Genomic DNA, 19,756 nt, shown 5'->3' on the forward strand with positions numbered 1-19,756 from the left:
TATATGTACCTAAAAATGGTAACAATAAAAACTACAGCTCGCCGCGCAAAAATAAAAAAGCCCTCATATGGCCTCATATGGCCACGTCAACGGAAAAATAGAAAAGTTATAGCTTTTGGAATATGGAGATGAAAGTCCAGAAAAAAATCGTTACGTCCTTTCACACAGGTGTATCTGCGCATGTATCTGCACATGCAATATGAAGAGAATAGAACCCACTCATCTCAACGGGTTTGTTCAAATGCGCATATTTATTCTCTGCAATTACACACCCAAAGTCCCCATAGCAATCAATGGGGATGTTCAAATGTACACGTAATACGCCAGGAGATGCGTGAAACCCTGCATAACTGCGCAGGAAGAAGAACACATATGGAAGTCATTACCTGATTAGGCATTTCAATCGGTGCATTTTTTTTGCCGTGCGCAAGTAAACATGCCTTGGAGGCGCAAAAATGACAGTAAATTACGCTGATGCGTGTTCTAAAAAGCATTGTTCATTCCGCAAATACTGCAAACGAGCGGAAATCAACCGCAATTTTCCGCTTGCAGAGGAAAAAATCACAGCATGTTCTATTTTTGCCCAGATTCTGCTTTGACAGCTTCCATTGAAGACTATGGAACCATCCGATCTGCGGAAAGGTCGCGGATTCCGCGTCTTCGCCTGGCAGAGGTTTTAAAAAAAATTCTATACTGCACATGTCCGACGACTCGCTGTGCGGACCATCCGCAGTACAGAGAAGTTTTCAGAAAGGCAAGTACACGTGGATGCCGGCTGGGCACAGGGTCAGATTCCACTGCGGGATCAGACCAGCCTGTGAGCAGCCAGCCAAAATGTCAGTCTGTCCTTGAGGAATAACTGTTGTTCCATCAGTTGCGTTGAGTTACTTATATTGTTCTTGTTTGTTTGTAAACAGCTGAAACTTTGTACATTCTGCAAATAAACCTAATTTGCAGAGGCGGTTGAATAGTTGTGATTGCAGCTGTACACCGCAACGTCCTGCATGCGGTCTACGTGCCCTATTTTGTACGTATTTGCACACCAAAGAGCCTCATAGAGGTCTTGGAGAGGAGCACAAACAAACGCACATCTGCCCACGCAAGTATGCGCTAAATGCTCCCGTGATCACTGGCACCTCATTTGGCAAATTTGCCTTTTATATCAGGGCAGGGTGATTCCCCCCACCGTGTGAACGAGCGGTGCCTGCACTGACACACTCTGTCTTTGCATAGGCACTAATGCTAAATACACTCGATCCCTGCGTCAAAAATTGCGCAGGAGCGAGGGCATTATATTACACGCTTGTCTGTCGAAGCCCTGAGAGAGACATTAACACCATGTGGCTGCTGATGAGATGAACACAAACTCAAAAAAGAATTTTCATTCTATTCACAAATATTCATCCAACTTCTAGTGAAAGGAGAAGTTGGTGCCGCCTGTATGTTAGAGAGACGCCGCCACATACAGCGAGTCACCCGTGTGTTACATGGAGGCACTGAACCTAGAATAGGGGATTTGCTGGGCTATAAATGTATATATGCTTATAGAAGAGTCCATGGGAGGAAGTAGACAGAGGCGCCCCGTCAGTCCTGCTCTAGGGATATCTCAGGTTGTTCCATCTCTAGAGCAGCGCCCGGCCCCATTATATGTAGATACATTTTATTATAGTTCCGTCATGTTTCCTGAGATCGCCGCCCCGGGTGGGTCTGCCAGCACATGGCATTCACTGCTGTATTTTTTTCCCTTGACTACTGATGATTTCTTTTTACTTAGACTATAATGGGAACAATAGGAAACTGATAAGTAACGGCGATGATGAAAGCGGTCACGGCTTCTTGCACCACAGCCAATTCAATTTTCCCTTGGCCAAAATAAGGAACAACTCAGGAAAAATGATTGCAATAACAATGTCATACAGTGATAACGTAATACTGCTATATAGTGCTGGACAAATGCCATGCAGAGCTGGAGAAATGTCATACAGTGCTGGAGTAATACTGCCATATAGTGCTGGGGACATGTCATACAGTGCTGGAGTAATACTGCCATACAGTGCTAGAGAAATGTCATACAGAGCTGGAGTAATACTGCTATACAGAGCTAGAGAAATGTCCTACAGTGCTGAAGTAATACTGCCATATAGTGCTGGGGGCATGTCATACAGTGCTGGAGTAATACTGCTATACAGTGCTAGAGAAATGTCATACAGAGCTGGAGTAATACTGCTATACAGAGCTAGAGAAATGTCCTACAGTGCTGGAGTAATATTGCTATACAGAGCTAGAGAAATGCCCTACAGTGCTGGAGTAATACTGCCATACAATGCTGGAGAAATGTCATACAGCACTGACATAATACTGCTATATAGTGCTGGGAAAATGCCATACAGTGCTAAAGTAATACTGCCATATAGTGCTGGAGAAATGTAATACAGAGCTGAAGTATTACTGCCATATAGTGCTGGGGAAATGTCATACAGTGCTGAAATAATACTGCCATACAGAGCTGGAGAAATGTCATACAGTGCCGAAGTAATGCTGCTATATAGTGCTGGGGAAGTGTTATACAGTGCTAAGGTAATACTGCCATACAGAGCTGAAGAAATGCCACACAGCTGGAGTAATACTGCCTTACAATGCTGGAAAAATGTCATATAGAGCTGAAGTAATACTGCTATGCAATGCTGAAGAAATGTCATACAATGCTGAAATAATATGTGCCATACAGAGCTGGAGAAATGCCCTACAGTGCTGGAGTAAGGGTGCCTACCCACTTGCGATTTTTTTTCCTGTGATGTTTTGCGTTTTTTCTCAAGAGCAATTAGTATAGAATGTGTTCTTGTCCATCTGTGGTTTTTTTTCCGTTTCGTGGGGTTTTTTCACATAGGAACTGTCAGTTGCATTTGTCTCCTTATTTTTCTCTTAATGCACCCATGATTGTCAATGGAGGGCTGCAAAAAACGCCGCGGAAAACGTGCAAAAACGCGCGAAAACGCCGCGTTTTTCACGCGCGAAAACGCCGCGTTTTTCACGCGCGAAAATCGGCAACGCAAGTGGGTAGGCACCCTTATACTGCTATATAGTGCTGGGGAAATGTCATACAGTGCTAAAGTAATACCGCCATACAGTGCTAGAGAAATGTCATACAGAGCTGGAGTAATACTGAAATACAATACTATTAATGCTGCCATACAGTAAGTAATACTGACTTACAGTGTTGAAAAAATACTGGCATTCAGTGCAGAAATGTTAGTGCTGTATAAAGCTGAGTAAATACTGCATTCATTGCTGAAGTTTTACTACTATACAGTGCTGAAGTAATACTGCCATACAGCACTGATTAAATAAGCTACCATACAGTGCTGACATAACACTGCCAAATACTGTGAAATAAATACTCCCATACAGCGCTGAGTAAATACTGCTGCCATAGAGTGCTGAAAAAAGAGTGTCAAACAATGCTAAAGAAATACAGGCATACAATGTTGAAGTAATACTGCGATAAACTGCTGAAAAATTAAGTCATATAAGGCTGTAGGAGTTCTATTATATAGTACTGAAGTAACAATGCTATACAGCACTGACTAAATACCACAGCCATACAGAGCTGAAGAAATACTGCCTGACAATACTGAAGAAATAATGCCATACACCATAGACAAAATACTGGCAAAGTGTGGTGAAGTAGTACTACCATACAGTACTGACTAGAGATGAGCGAGCACCAAAATTCTCGGGTGCTCGTTGCTCGAGTCGAACTTTTCGCGATGCTCGAGAGCTCGTTTCGAGTAACGAACCCCATTGAAGTCAATGGGCGACTCGAGTATTTCTATATGGGACCGATGCTCTGCATAGGTCATACTTGTGAAACTCTGGAAAACATCCGAAAGTCATGGAAACACCACAGAAACGGATAGGGAAGGGCAGGGGCAGCATGCAGGGCTGCATCTCAGGCTCCCAGGTCCCACTATTAAGCAAAAATTGGGGCAAGAGTCTGGCGTCACCCCCACCTCCCCAGCAATTTTTACTTAGGACAAACCCTCATTAGCAAGGCATACCTTAGCTAAGCACCACACTACCTGCAACCAAGGACAATCACTGCCTGTGTGTGACACCGCTGCCTCTTCTCCTGGGTTACATGCTGTCCAACCCCCCGCACGACCCAGTGTCCACAGCGCACACCAAAGTGTCCCTGCACAGCGTTCAGCTGCCCTCATGCCACACGCTGGCCTCATAGCCACACCACCCTCATGTCTATTTATAAGTGCGTACTGGATGAGGAGGGTTGGCAGGGCCAGGCAGCAACCCTCCTTGAAAGTGTGGGCGATAGCCCACAATGCTGTTGAGAATTGATGATAAATTGACGTTCGATCATCATTCCAATCCTGTGCCACCTCCTCGCAAAATTGTCAGAAGCTGCAAACGTGGGCATAAAGGGGACAAAGGTGCCAGCCCAGCACTTCTACACATCTCCACAATGCAGCAATACTCTGTTTGGGAAGCACGTGAGCGGGCCCAGGGTCAGGCTCGGTCCCAGCCTCCACTTGTATGACCCAAGGTGCCCTGAGTTACATAGCAATGGGAAATCCATGTGTCCCCACACAGATAGCTCAACACTGCAGGAGGAAGTCTTTGAGTGCTGTCAGTGCAAAAAGATGGTATTACACAGGAAGAAATCAGAGTGCTCAACCATGTGAGAGTTTCACCCCGCCAACGATCTTGGCCTCGGCCCACATTTCTGCCCTAGCCAGTCAATGTATTTGTGCCAGATAGGTAAAACACCACGATGGGAAGACTTAGTGCACCCATAGTATAGACAGACCCCTGTAACATTCCTGTAGCAAAGGTATAAACAGACCCCAGTAACATTTCTGTAGCAGAAGTATAGGCAGACCCCAGTAACATTTCTGTAGCACAAGTATAGGCGGACCCCAGTAACATTTCTGTAGCAAAAGTATAGGCGGACCCCAGTAACATTTCTGTAGTAAAAGTATAGGCAGACCCCAGTAACATTTCAGTAGTAAAGGTATAGGCGGACCCCATTAACATATCTGTAGTAGAAGTATAGGCAGACCCATGTACCATTTCTGTAGCAAAGGTATAGGCGGACCCCAGTAACATTTCAGTAGCAGAAGTATAGGCGGACCCCAGTAACATTTCTGTAGAAGAAGTATAGGCAGACTCCAGTAACATTTCTGTAGCAGACGTATAGGCAGACCCCAGTAACATTTCTGTAGCAAAGGTATAGGCGGACCCCAGTAACATTTCTGTAGCAGAAGTATAGGCAGACCCCAGTAACATTTCTGTAGCAGAAGTATACGCAGACCCCAGTAACATTTCTGTAGCAGAAGTATGGGCAGACCCCAGTAACATTCCTGTAGCAAAGGTATAGCTAGACCCCTGTAACATTTCTGTAGCAGCAGTATAGGCAGACCCCTGTAACATTTCTGTAGTAACAGTATAGACAGACCCCTGTAACATTTCTGTAGCAGAAGTATAGGCAAACTCCAGTAACATTTCTGCAGTAAAAGTATAGGCAGACCCCAGTAACATTTCTGTAGCAAAGATATAGGCAGACCCCAGTAACATTTCTGTAGCAGAAGTTTAGGCAGACCCCAGTAACATTTCTGTAGCAAGAGTATAGGCGAACCCCTGAAACATTGTTGTACCATGAGTGTAGGCGAAGGCCAGAAAAATTAGTGCACCAAGAGTACAAGTGAACCACTGAAAAATTGCTCAACCTAGAGGGCAGGTGAAACCCATAAATATTTTTTAAAGATACAGCTCGCTGTTGCTTAATTTGTAACAGAGCCTGGAGGCAGCCCTGTGAAAAAATTGGTTTCTGTTAAAGTATTTATACTTTTGAAACTTTGAAAAATTGTAAAAAAAATTGTAAGCGGAGCCTTTTGGGCCGCAGAAAAATTGGCAGTTTAGCGTGATGAGAATGCTTTTTTCTCCGATGGCAGCGAAAATAATATTTAGGTTCCGCTGTTCTCCGCCGGTGAAGAAGAGAAGTCTGGGGAAATCCAGGCTTTGTTCATCTTTATGAGTGTAAGCCTGTCGGCACTGGCAGTTGACAGGCGGGTACGCTTATCCGTGATGATTCCCCCAGCTGCACTAAACACCCTCTCTGACAAGGCGCTAGCGGCAGGGCAAGCCAGCACCTCCAGGGTGTACAGCGCAAGTTTGTGCCACGTGTCCAGCTTTGGCACCCAATAGTTGTATGGAGCAGAGGCATCACGGAGGATGGTGGTACGATTGGCTACGTACTCCCTCACCATCTTTTTACAGTGCTCCCTCCGACTCAGCCTTGACTGGGGAGTGGTGACACAGTCTTGCTGGGGAGACATAAAGCTGGCAAAGGCCTTGGAGAGTGTTACCCTGCCTGCGCTGGACATGCTGCCTGATCTCCACCCCTCCCCTGCTACTTGGCCCTCGGAACTGCACCTTCTGCCACTACCGCTGTCAAATGGGAAGTTTACCATCAATTTGTCCACCAGGGCCCTGTGGTATTGCATCACTCTCGTACCCCTTTCCTCTTCGGGAATGAGAGTGAAAAAGTTCTCCTTATACCGTGGGTCGAGAAGGGTGTACACCCTGTAATCCGTGTTGGCCAGAATGCATCTAACGCGAGGGTCATGAGAAAGGCAGCCTAACATGAAGTCAGTCATGTGTTCCAGGGTACCAGTACGCAAGACATGGCTGTCCCCACTAGGAAGATGACTTTCAGGATCCTCCTCCTCCTCCTCCACAGCCCATACACGCTGAACAGATGAGAGACAAGCAGCATGGGTACCCTCTGCTGTGTGCCCAGCTTTCTATTCCCCCTCCTCCTCCTGCTCCTCCCCTCCTCCTCCTCCAAAACGCGCTGAGATATAGACATGAGGGTGGTCTGGTTATCAAGCGACATACTTTCATGCCCCGTCTCCTGTTCCAACCGCAAAGCGTCGGCCTTTATGCTTTGCAGCGAACTTCTCAGTAGGCATAGCAGAGGGATGGTAACACTAATGATTGCAGCATTTCCGCTCACCATCTGGGTCGACTGCTCAAAGTTTCCGAGGACCTGGCAGATATCTGCCATCCAGGCCCACTCCTCTGTAAAGAATTGGGGAGGCTGACTACCACTATGCCGCCCATGTTAAAGTTGGTATTCCATTATTGCTCTACACTGCTCATAGAGCCTGGCCAACATGTGCAGCGTAGAATTCCACCATGTGGGCACATCGCACAGCGGTCGGTGCTCTGGCAGATTAAATCGCTGTTGCAGGGTCCTCAGGGTGGCAGCGTCCGTGGTGGACTTGCGGAAATGTGCACTGACGCGGCACACCTTGCTGAGCAGGTGAGAAAAGTGGGGGCAGTTTTTCAGAAACCGCTGAACCATCAGATTGAAGATGTGGGCTGGCATAGCACGTGTGTGAGACTGCCGAGCTGCAGAGCCGCCACCAGGTTACGGCCGTTGTCACACACGACCATGCCCGGTTGGAGGCTCAGCGGCGAAAGCCACAGGTCGGTCTGCTCTGTCAGACCTTGCAACGGTTCGGGGTCCGTGTACCTCTTGTCACCTAAGCTGATTAGTTTCAGCACGGCCTGCTGACACTTGCCCACTGCTGTGCTGCCGCGCGATACCGACTGCTGGCGACGTGCTACTCACACTTCTTAATTGAGAGGTAGAGGTTGCGTAGGAGTAGGAGGAGAGGGAGGGTTTAGAGGATACCAGCACTGAGGTAGGACCCGCTATTCTGGGTGTGGGTAGGATGTGAGCAATCCCAGGCTCTGACTCGGTCCCAGCCTCCACCAAATTCACCCAATGTGCCGTCTGGGAGATATAGTGGCCCTGCCCGCCAGTATTTGTCCACGTGTCCATGGTTAAGTGGACCTTCCCAGTAACCGCGTTGGTGAGGGCACGATTAATGTTGAGAGAGACGTGCTGGTGTAGGGCGGGGATGGTACACCGGGAAAAATAGTGGCGACTGGGCACCGAGTAGCGCGGGACCACTGCCATCTTTTATTTGAAAGCCTCCATTTCCACAAGCCAGTACGGCAGCATCTCCAGGCTGATTAATTTGGCAATGTGCACGTTTAAAGCTTGAGCGTGCGGGTGCGTGGCGGCGTATTTGCGCTTTCCCTCCAACGCTTGTGTTAGTGACAGCTGAACACTGCGCTGAGAGACATTGCTGGATGGGGTGGAGGACAGTGGAGGTGAGGGTGTGGGTGCAGGCCAGGAGGCGCTCATGTATGTGTCCTGAGAGGGGTATTGGATCTGAGTGGCAGGTTGGGGCACAGGGGAAGAGGCAGTGGTGTGACCCGGAGGCGAAGAACAGCCTTCGTCCCACCTTGTGGGGTGCTTGGCCATCATATGCCTGCGCATGCTGGTGGTGGTGAGGCTGGTAGTGGTGGCTCCCTGGCTGATCTTGGTGCGACACAGGTTGCATACCACTGTTCGTCGGTCGTCCGCGGTGTCACTGAAAAACATCCACACTATTGAACACCTAGCCCTCTGCACGGAGGCTTGCCGCATGGGGGTGCTTTGGGAAACAGTTGAGAGATTCTTCACTCTGGCCCTGCCTCTCCCCCTGGCCACCCCACTGCCTCTTCCAACCTGTGCTGCTGCTGTACTTGCCTCCCCCTCTGAAGCTCTGTGCTCAGTAGGCTTAGCAAGCCAGGTGGTGACAGTCACCTCATCGTCCGGCAGCTCTTCCTCCGAATCCTCTGTGCGCTCCTCCCTTGAACTTACTGCCCTCACTACTACCTCACTGACAGACAACTGTGTCTCATCATCCTCATCCACAAAAAGCTCTTAAGATAGTTGCCGGAAGTCCCCAGCCTCATCACCCGGACTCTGGGAACTTTCCAAAGGTTGGGCATCGGTCCCGACAAACTCCGCAGGTGACAGAGGAACAATTTTTTCCCACTTATCGCAGGGGCCCGAAAACAGTTCCTGGGAGTCTGCCTGCTCAGAATATGTCATTTTCATTGAGTGAGGAGGCTGGGAGAAAGGAGGGGCAGCAGCCAGAGGATTCAGAGTTGCAGTCCCTAGGCCGGGAGTAGTGGACTGCATAGAAGAATGAGTGGTCGATACATTGCTGGATGCGTTTTCTGCCATCCACGACAGGACCTGCTCGCACTGCTCTGTTTGTAATAAAGGTCTACCACGTGAACCCATAAATTGTGATATGAAGCTGGCGAGCCCAGAAACTTGCCTCTCTCCTAATCCCTCAGCAGCCAGCTGTAATTTCACCCCACCCAGGACCTCGGCCTTTGCCCACACCCTCACTTGAACGCCCCCGTCCGCGTCCACGTCCTCGACCCTTACCCCTACTCCTCATCGTGGCTGATTAAGGTTAGAGCAGGGCCCAAATAGATTACCCCACTGTACAGCGCTGACCACTGTGGCTAATTCACCGCGAACAGAGACTTGAAGATAGCGGAGGCTCTATGCTGTGACTTGAAAAAAATTAAACCACTGTCCTGCGCTGATACCTAGGGGTAATTTACTGCTCACAGAGACTTGTAGATCTGGGAGCAGTAGAGAACTGTTTCACGGTGAGACCTCTGTCTAATGCACTGTAGACTGAGAACGGTATAACTGAAAGGCTCTGCACAGGGCTAGATGCGTTAAAAAAAGAAGGGTGCACGACTGCTCCCAGCCAGCCACAACTTTAATGCACACCGTGAGGAGTAGCCCTAAGAAGGACCGTTGGGGTTCTTGTAGAGAGGATCCCGACTGTAAAACTTTCCCTATCTCAGCAGCTCTGTCCCTAAACTCTGCCTAATGCACTACAGACTGAGAATGCTATAGCTGTAATGCTCTGCAGAGGATAGATGTTTTAACAAAAAAATTGGTGCACTACTGCTCCCAGCCAGCCACAGCTGTAATGCACTCGATGAGGAGTAGCCCTAAGAAGGACCGTTGGGGTTCTTGAAGACAGGATCCTACTCTAACACTTTCCCTGTATAAGCATCAGCACTTTCCCTAACCTCTGCCAGCATGCGTCTGAGGCTAGCCGCGGGCAGGACCACTTTAAGTACTCGGCAGTCACCTGATTGGCCCAGCCGCTCACTGTTGTTGGCGGGCAGAGGGCTGGCACGTCACAGCAGGAAGTGGTAATGCCTTCCCCGCATGTTTATTGGCTAGAAAATGGCGCTAAACATGCGGGGAAGGAAATGCAATTGACTCGAGCACCGCGTGGTGTTCGTCTTGAGTAACGAGCATCTCGAGTACCCTAATACTCAAACGAGCATCAAGCTCGGAAGAGCATGCTCGCTCATCTCTAGTACTGACTAAATGCTACTGCCATACAGTGCTGAAGTAATGCGGCCATAAAATTTTGAAAAAAATATAGCCATGCAGTTCTAAAGGCTAAACATCTTTTTTCTGCTTTAAAGGGGTTGTCCCGCGAAACAAAGTGGGTCTATACACTTCTGTATGGCCATATTAATGCACTTTGTAATGTACATTGTGCATTAATTATGAGCCATACAGAAGTTATCAGAAATTTTTCACTTACCTGTTCCGTTGCTAGCGTCCTCGTCTCCATGGTGCCGTCTAATTTTCAGCGTCTAATCGCCAGATTAGACGCGCTTGCGCAGTCCGGGTCTTCTTCTTTTCTCAATGGGGCCGCTCGTGCCGGAGAGCGACTCCTTGTAGCTCCGCCCCGTCACGTGTCGATTCCAGCCAATCAGGAGGCTGGAATCGGCAATGGACCGCACAGAAGCCCTGCGGTCCACCGAGGGAGAAGATCCCGGCGGCCATCTTCAACCGGTAAGTAAGAAGTCACCGGAGCGCGGGGATTCAGGTAAGCACTGTCCGGTGTTCTTGTTTAACCCCTGCATCGGGGTTGTCTCGCGCCGAACGGGGGGACTGTTGAAAAAAAAAAAAACCGTTTCGGCACGGGACAACCCCTTTAAGTGTATTTCTTGATGGAAACCTCAGATGGAAACCTATGACTTCCATTACTGAGAAGATATCTATCTATTTATCGATCTATCTCATATCTATCCATCTATCAATCAACCTCGTATCTATCTATCTACCCATCTCATATCTATCTATCTATCTATCTACCCATCTCATATCTATCTATCTATCTATCTACCCATCTCATATCTATCGATCTATCTCATATCTATCCATCTATCAATCAACCTCGTATCTATCTATCTACCCATCTCATATCTATCTATCTATCTATCTATCTATCTATCTATCTACCCATCTCATATCTATCTATCTATCTATCTATCTCATATCTATCTATCGATCTATCTCATATCTATCTATCTATCTATCTATATATCTATCTATCATCTGTCTGTCTATCTTTCTATCTATCGATCCATCTCATATCTATCTATCTATCTATCTATCTATCTATCTATCCATCTATCAATCAACCTCGTATCTATCTATCTACCCATCTCATATCTATCTATCTATCTATCTATCTATCTATCTCATATCTATCTATCTGTCATCTGTCTATCTATCTCTGAGTAGAAAAAAGAGGTTCCCAGCAGCACAGCATATATCCTCACATAGAGCCAGGCAAAACAGTGTGCAAAAGCCAGTCAGGAAGCCTAAACCAGAGAGGCTCCAAGGGTGCAGTCAGGAATAAGGAAATAGTGACTGGCAGCATTCAGCAATGTAGAAAAATACAAGATTTATTTCCCCATTACAAAAATTACGGCAACGTTTCGGTCGTAATAGACCTTCCTCAAGCCAATGGCTTGAGGAAGGTCTATTACGACCGAAACGTTGCCGTAATTTTTGTAATGGGGAAATAAATCTTGTATTTTTCTACATTGCTGAATGCTGCCAGTCACTATTTCCTTATTCTTATCTGTCTATCTATCTGTCTATCTCATATCTATCTATCTTCTATCTATCTATCTATCTATCTCCTATCTATCTATCGATCTATCTATCTATCGATCTATCTCATATCTATCTATCATCTGTCTATCTATCTGTGTATCTCATATCTATCTTCTATCTATCTATCTATCTATCTATCTCATATCTATCTATCTATCTATCTATCTATCTATCTATCTATCTATCTCATATCTATCTATTTATCTATCTATCAATCTATTGTCTATATTTATTTATATGAGATAATTCTCCATTATTTGTTTATTTGTTCTTCCACAACACATTAAGTGTTAAGCGTAATATCAGGGATCAGGTCTCTGACTGCTGAGTTCAGTAGTCATTTCTGGCTCCAAGTGTCTAAGTGTGAGATTATATGAGCTCATCCATCTCCAATATGAGCTGGTGACATCAGGTCCCCAATGGAAAGTTCCACCCCACGAGGGAAGCATATTGTTATATGAGGCACTGGCGTCACCCCATCAGCGGCTAATCAGAATGCTTAGCGTTATTGTGAAAGCCAGAGGTTGATATATATTTTAATATATTTACACCGAGGACTCCTGTGATCTCTTCGCAGGACCTGGCCTCAGCTTTGGCGCAGTCACTTGTATATGTATGTGCCAACTGGGGCTTGTACCTAGACTTATTATATTATCATTTGGTGTCGCTGTCACATTGTTATCGCTTCTCATTTATTACCCTGCTCTGTGTATTCATAGGGTCATCTATTGTTCTTTAGTGTCCGTGTAGGTGGCGTTTAATAATCTCCGTGATATACCTTTATTGCAAAATGGAACCAGTTCAGGACTTTATTTTGTGCCCTTTTCACTATGAATAATGACTTAATTTTTAGTTTGGACTCATGCATTTTGTATAGGTGTTTAGTGGACATGATGGAGCCTCCTCAAGGTGAGAACGTGGGAAATAAAGTTTATTGTTTATGGCCACCGTAAATTAAAAACAAGTAAAAAAGTCCTCTTCTTCTAGTTACTTTGCAGCAGTTTGGCACACTGAAGGACCATTTTATTAGAGACCCCCATCAGGCAGCGCATTGGACTCTTTTAGTCTTCAGAAGTGCAACAATTTGTCATGGTGTAGACTCCACTCTGTAATACTGCCATGCAGTGCTGGAGTAATACTTCATGAATTTATGAATGGGTGAGTGCTGCCTCTGATTGTCTGAGCAGTGTGACCAATCAGAGGCAGCTCTCAGCTGTCATTCAATAGCTGAGAGCTGCCTCTGATTGGTCACAGTGCTCAGCCAATCAGAGGCAGCCCATTCAGCAGGCGGGGATTTAAGTGGGGAGGAAAAATGAAAATGACAAAAAGGAATGCAGCGAGAAGGAGTTAACTATCTTGCCTAAGGATGGCTTCCCACGACATATTTGTTTGTGTATTTGCATGCACAAAATTTGCGCACGCAATATGCAGAGAATAGGACTCATTGATTTCAATGGGTGCATTTTCTTTTTCGTTTCTGAGTGCATCAGAAAAAAAAAGCATGGTTTATTTTTGTATGCATTTGTGTACCAAAGCTCCATGGGTGTCTATGGGATACCAGCATAATTGTGCATTACGCTGCACATGAGAAAAAGGAGCTAATTATGCTACATAGCCTTTTAAGGGCTTCTTCATACTGGAGAGGGCGATATCGGGCCGTGATAATGCCCTCGCAATCCATGTGAAACCCCTGAATGCGAGGCGTTTTTGTGCGAAAACAGCCTTGCATCATGCCGGGAAACCCTTCATTCTCGCGGGGAATTCCTTCACCCCCGCCACAGCTGGAGGGATTCCTCGCGAGGATGTAGGAATCCCCTGCCGCAGCTGTCACAGCCATGGCAGTGGATCGCAGAGTTCTCCCATTGCTTTCAATAGGGCCGGCGACTGCAGCTAACGTGTGTTTTGGGGCATATGCCCGTATGAAGCCATCCTGAGATAGTTACTTTTTGAAGTTCCCCTCTAGCACCCAGCACATACCCCCAGTAGTGCCCCTGCTGGCCTAGGCTTTGTGGAAATATTAATGGTTGCTTTCCTAGCTACAGTAGGCAGAGATACAACTTGTCCCATAAAAAATTCCTCAAGTTCTATATCAATAAAAAATTTAAAAAAGTTATAATTTTTTGAAAGTGGGGAAGAAAAAAATGAGAAAAAAAGGGCTGCAGCGGGAAAGGGTTAATCTAGAAACTTTCCTCAGGGTCACCAGGCACACCATGCAACAATTACAGGGGTGAGCCTGGTACCTAAATGACTGGTCAGTTATGCTCTATGAATGGAGTGAACCTTTAATTGATAAAGCTGTGCTGGTGGCTGCCTGGTTCAAGGAGGCTCTTGATATTCAGGACTTGCGTCTTTGAAGTACGGTACAATGTACAAGGTCTTGCCCTGGCAAGAAGAAGCCGACTGACATTTCTTCCTTTTCCTTTGAAAAAAGCCCAAATTATTTGTTTGCCTTTTATTCCCTCCTTTCTCTGTTACTTTGAGTTTGGAAGATTCTATTGTGTAATCGTCTTTTTTGATCACTGCTGTTATCACCACTGATTCTGTCACTACTGTCGCTCTCCGGGCTAACCTGACATGTCTACTATTCCCCGTGTCACCCTGCATTGCATTTCCCTTCTTCTCCTTCTCCTTTCATGAAGCAGAAATAGATTTTTTTTTCATGGCTATAATTATCTGAATTTCTTTCTCCGAAGAAGAAAAAAAAAACCCGAGTGGGCCTGACAGTGGAGTAAGAAACCACTAGAGAGGGAAGAAACAAAGGCCCGTGGAGGCAATGTTCTTTAAGCTCTATGATCTTAGTCTTATTTACTAACAAAAGCTCATGTTTTAGTAATGTTCAGCCCCTCGCTCCGCGCAATGAAAGTCAACAAGTGCAAAGGAGCAGGAAAAGAACTATAATTTTTGTACGGGTGGAATAAAAAAAACTTTAAAAGAAGAAAAAATTTACCAAAATTTTCAAGAAAAATTCCTGTTTACGTTTTTGGATGCTTTTGAAACTGTTTATATGTTTTTGGTGTTAAACATATCACTGCAGGACAATAAATTCATCCGAACAATAAATACCATATCACCTAAGAACAAACTACCACAAAGAACTTAAAAAAAAACAAAAAAACTTTATTAATATATTTTTAAAGGCCAAAGTGCGACCAATATAAACAGACAGCACCAACATCAGAAAAAGGATACAGACCGAAAAAAAGGGAACACGTGGCCACTGAAATACTCAAAGTTACCCTATGGCATCCCTATGGAGTTGCCATCCTGAAAAGGGCAGCCCCATACAGCTACCTTTTAGTGGGCCACTCCCGTGATTTTTTAAATTCATTCATTATGTAGCTATCCCCCCAGTATATATGTCAGCTAGTGTTATCTTGGTTAGTTATTTCTTTCTCTCAGAAACTCCTGCTCTCTTTCTCCTCAGAAGGTCATGTGATCTCAATTCTGACCAACTCAGATCTACTTGAGGTTATTATGATGTCTGATGCCATTACAACGATCTACCATTAAAACTGCCTAGGGGAGGACAAAGGCACTCCTATCACAGTTACTGATGATGATGATGATCACACAGCTCCAGTCACACAGGTATAATAGAGGAGATCACAGCTCATCCTCCTGATTATATACTTATAGTTTATAGCTTATTTTGGTGAATATAGAAGCTAATGATAATAAACTGCCCGCCTTGTAGGCAAAAATTGTTTAGCCTTAGCTAATGCCAGGCTGATGCATTATGGGATTATTTGAAAGTGAAAGCAAAAATCTCAACTTCAAGATACTGCTTGATAAGCATTAGACAGGGCGGTGCATTGCATGGAAGTGGCTTCAATATACAGAGGAGACCAACAGAGTGTTACAGGCAATCAGAGTGGTCCTTTAAACCCCTACTATCAGGAAAACAAAATGGCTATATCCTTGTTCTTTGCCATCAGGTAATTACTAACTCACAGAATATATAATTTATATCAATCTAATCAGCATCACCAGACAAATATTTGGTATATATGAATTCAATGAATGGCTGAGCGCTGCCTGTGATTGGTTCAGCCCTCAGCCAATTAGATGCAGCCCTTTCAGGAGGCGGGAATTTTAAATCCCTGTCTACTGAAAGGGCTTTAGTACTGTGCGGGCGAGCCAAGCGACTAGATGCACCATGCCCTGATAGTGGTGGAGAGGTGAGTCTCTCTCTCTCTCTCTCTCTCTCTCTCTCTCTCTCTCTCTCTCTCTCTCTCTCTCTCTCTCTCTCTCTATATATATATATATATATATATATATATATATATATATATATATTTTTTTTTTTTTTTTTTTACACAAGCTAGGAAAGATTTTCGGGAAGGGGCTTATAGTTAAAGCCTTTCCCTGAAAATCACTGCAGGGGTGCCGGCATCTCATTGCTTTCAATAGGGCTGCCAGCAGCAGCGGTGGCTTCATTGAAAGCAATGGACACGCAGCTTTGTTCACAACCTTTTTTTGAACATTCGTGCAGCGCTGTTTTGCATGCACATATGCGCGCGCAAAACCACGCTAGTTTGAACAAAGCCTAATAGTGTATTAAGCTTGTCAGTGTAACATTGACAGGCACCCTATTAGGATGGCCGTTGTTAGGCCCCTGGCTTTAATAGCAACTTATTGGCACTGTGAGATTGCATAGCGGGGAGTACAATAAGGTGACAGAGATAGCCCACTGCTTCTGTCTCTCCACTTAGATGTCACGGTCACTATCAACCATGGCATGAAAGGTATGAAACGGCTCCAACTGGAACTTTAACTGGAAGCTGTAATCATTAGAAAACCCTTTTTAGTATTCCAAATTCTCACTACAAATATAAAACAAAAGAGCCGAACAAACCGCTACTGCACAAATATACCGCACCCCGCTTACCCATCATCTCTTAAGAACACCATAGCCACCTTTTGGCTCATCCGTCAGTCTACTAGATGGATACACGTCTAGTGACGCACAGTCCTGGTAATAGTGCTACCCCATCAGTCTATCAGTTCCCAAACTACAGTTTTCTTGTAAAAAGAAAAGATGTTCTTACCTTCGCAAAAGTTAATTCCGTCCCCAGTATATCCCCCAGCGCAGTAGCACCCGCGAATCCCCTTCTCCTCCTTACACTCAGCATTTTCATGGCACTTCAGCGGACATTGCTGACTGCGGGCCAGCAGAATAAATATGTACACTGTAAGGAACAAAAACAGGTAAAATTATAAAATGTGCCGAGAAAGAAGAGATTAATAAAATGCTTATGAGGGGTCGCTTCTGTCAATACAACCCGATCACCTGCTACAGGGAGGTAAGCTCTAGACTGGACCGGGAGAGTCATTGGATCTTGTGTATCTGGACTTTTCCAAAGTGTTTGATACTGTGTCATATAAAAGGTTGGTATATAAAATGCTTCGTCCGGACGAGAATGTGTGTAAGTGGGTAAGTTACTGGTCAGTGATAGAATGCAGAGGGGGGTTATAAATGGTACATACTCTGATTGGTTCACTGTTACTAGTGGGGTACCACATGGGGCAGTATTAGAGGGTCACCATTAATAGTGGGGTTCCACATGGGGCAGTATTAGAGATGTCACTGTTACTAGTGGGGTACCACAGGGGCAGTATTGGAGGAGTCACTGTTACTAGTGGGGTAACAGGGGGCAGTATTGGAGGGGTCACTGTTACTAGTGGGGTATCACAGGGGGCGGTATTAGGGGCATCACTGTTACTAGTGGGGTATCACAGGGGGCAGTATTGGGCCCTATTCTTTTTAATATATTTATTAATGACCTGGCAGAAGGATGACACAGTAAAATATCAATATTTGCAGATGATACGAAACTATGTAAAGTAACACAAGAGAGGACGGAATGTGGCTGCAAGAGGATCCAGATAAGTTGGGGGCAGAAAAGTGGCAAATGAGGTGTAACACTGACAAATGTAAGGTTCTACACATGGGCAGAGGAAGTACATGTCACCATTACACACTCAATGGGAAACCACTGGGAAACACTGACATGGAGAAGGACTTTGGGGGGGGGGGGGGGGGTTAGTTAACTGTAAGCTTAAATGAAGCAACCAGTGTCAGACAGCTGCTGCCAAGGCAAATGGGATCATTGGATGCATGAAAATAGGTCTAGGGAAACATAAGAACATTGTTCTTCCTCTGTACAAGTCACTGGTCAGACCACTCATGGAATATAGTGGACAGTTTTGGGCGCCGGTGCTCAAGAAGGACATATCAGAGCTTGAGCGGGAACAAAGGCGGGCAACTAAAGTAATAAACGGAATAGGCGGACTACAATACCCAGAGAGGACATCAAAATTAAAGTTATTCAGATTAGAAAAAATATGGCTGAGGGCCGACCTAATAACTATATATAATAGATCAGGGGACAAAACAGATCCACAAGATAGGGAATAGCTGGCTAATTAGTGGGGGGTCTGACCACTGGGTCCCTCAATGATCCCTGGAATTGGGGATCAGTGCATCCAGAAATGAATGGAGTGTCAGTCACACATGCAGTTCAAGCACCCCTCTAGATAAGGGATAATTTGCTTCCGTGGCACAAGCCCATTTCTACGTTAAATACTTCAATTGCATTTCAATACATATGGTGCCAAACAGATAAACACTAACTATGTTCATAAATAGCATAAAAGAGTATGAAGTAAAAAAAAAACTATATAAAAATAAATAAAAAAAGTGTTGATAATTGTGCAAATATAACAAACTATGCCGTACAACAATGTGCTAAAATGTAAAAATATAGTAAATCTTTTAAAAATATAATAGAAAAACTAATTCAATAGCTGAATAAATGGTAAAAAATATATGAAATAAAAAATATTAATAAAAATATATTAAGAAAAAAATGAATGCACTGTGTATTAATAAAACACAACAGTGCGGGTATAACAGCATACGGTAGACATTGGGGACATTTAAACTTTTAAGCCAGAAAACCGGCGTAGAAACATCATAAACTTTGGCGCAAGGGCCAAAAGTTTGCTCAAAAATGTTGTAACTTTTCAGCCCTCTGTGCCGGCCCTGCCACCTTTACATAAATCAAACAGGCAAACAGATTTATGTATAATTTATGCCAGAAACTGGCATAAACTATACCAGGGATGTATGTCTGGTCAGGACCAAGCCTATATTTCTGTCAAGGTGCACGGAGGGGTCGGGATGTGTCTAATGCATGGAGGGCTGTGTGCACGTATTCATGTATAAGCCCCGTGCAGGAAATACCGGGTGTAGTAAATTTCCCCTATAGTGATTTTGTAAAAAAATTAATAAAAAAAATAGAAAAACTGATTCAAAAGCGAAATAAAATTAGAAAAATCTAATAAAAAAAACTAAAGAAAAAAAAATATTAAGAAATATATTAAGAAAGGTTTTTAATATACTGTAAATAGAATATATCAAAAGTAAATGTAGAAAATTGAAAACACATAGGACAACAATTTGCTAAAGCATAAAACAGTCAATTTATGAAAAAAATGAAAAACTAAGTCAATAGATAAATAAAATGTGAAAAACGTGTAAAGGAATGACACAAACCCCAACGACAAAACATTTAGCTTATTTCCCGTAACAGGGTTTCGCCTAAAGGCATAGACAATATTTTTCTCAAACATTGCCAGCATGGGGTCCTCTGGCCCCCCGGCCTTTGTAAAACAGATGATGTGTATATGACATAATAATATCATATTATCTGATGCCAAAAATCTGGGAAACCAGAAAAAATCTGGTGGTTTTCATACCGGGACCCAGAATACGTTGTACATACAACATGAATAGTGAATAACTTGCCAACTTTTCAAAAAGTTGGAAAGACGTCTCGGCAACATGGACTACATTGAAGGCTGACGTGGTGAGATGGC

The 19,756-nt window shown here is 44.6% G+C and overlaps 1 protein-coding gene across 1 annotated transcript in view; it reads right to left on the minus strand.

The window, feature by feature from the left end:
* ADGRL4 (adhesion G protein-coupled receptor L4) overlaps positions 1–19,756 on the minus strand; it is a 160,053-nt gene that overhangs the window by 139,903 nt on the left and 394 nt on the right. Inside the window, exon 2 of the mRNA XM_066597834.1 lies at positions 16,924–17,064. Within this exon, the coding sequence (XP_066453931.1) occupies positions 16,924–17,064 (141 nt within the window). The remainder of the gene's footprint in view (positions 1–16,923; positions 17,065–19,756) is intronic.

This window comes from Eleutherodactylus coqui, chromosome 3, assembly GCF_035609145.1.
Source record: "Eleutherodactylus coqui strain aEleCoq1 chromosome 3, aEleCoq1.hap1, whole genome shotgun sequence".
Taxonomy (NCBI): domain Eukaryota; kingdom Metazoa; phylum Chordata; class Amphibia; order Anura; family Eleutherodactylidae; genus Eleutherodactylus; species Eleutherodactylus coqui.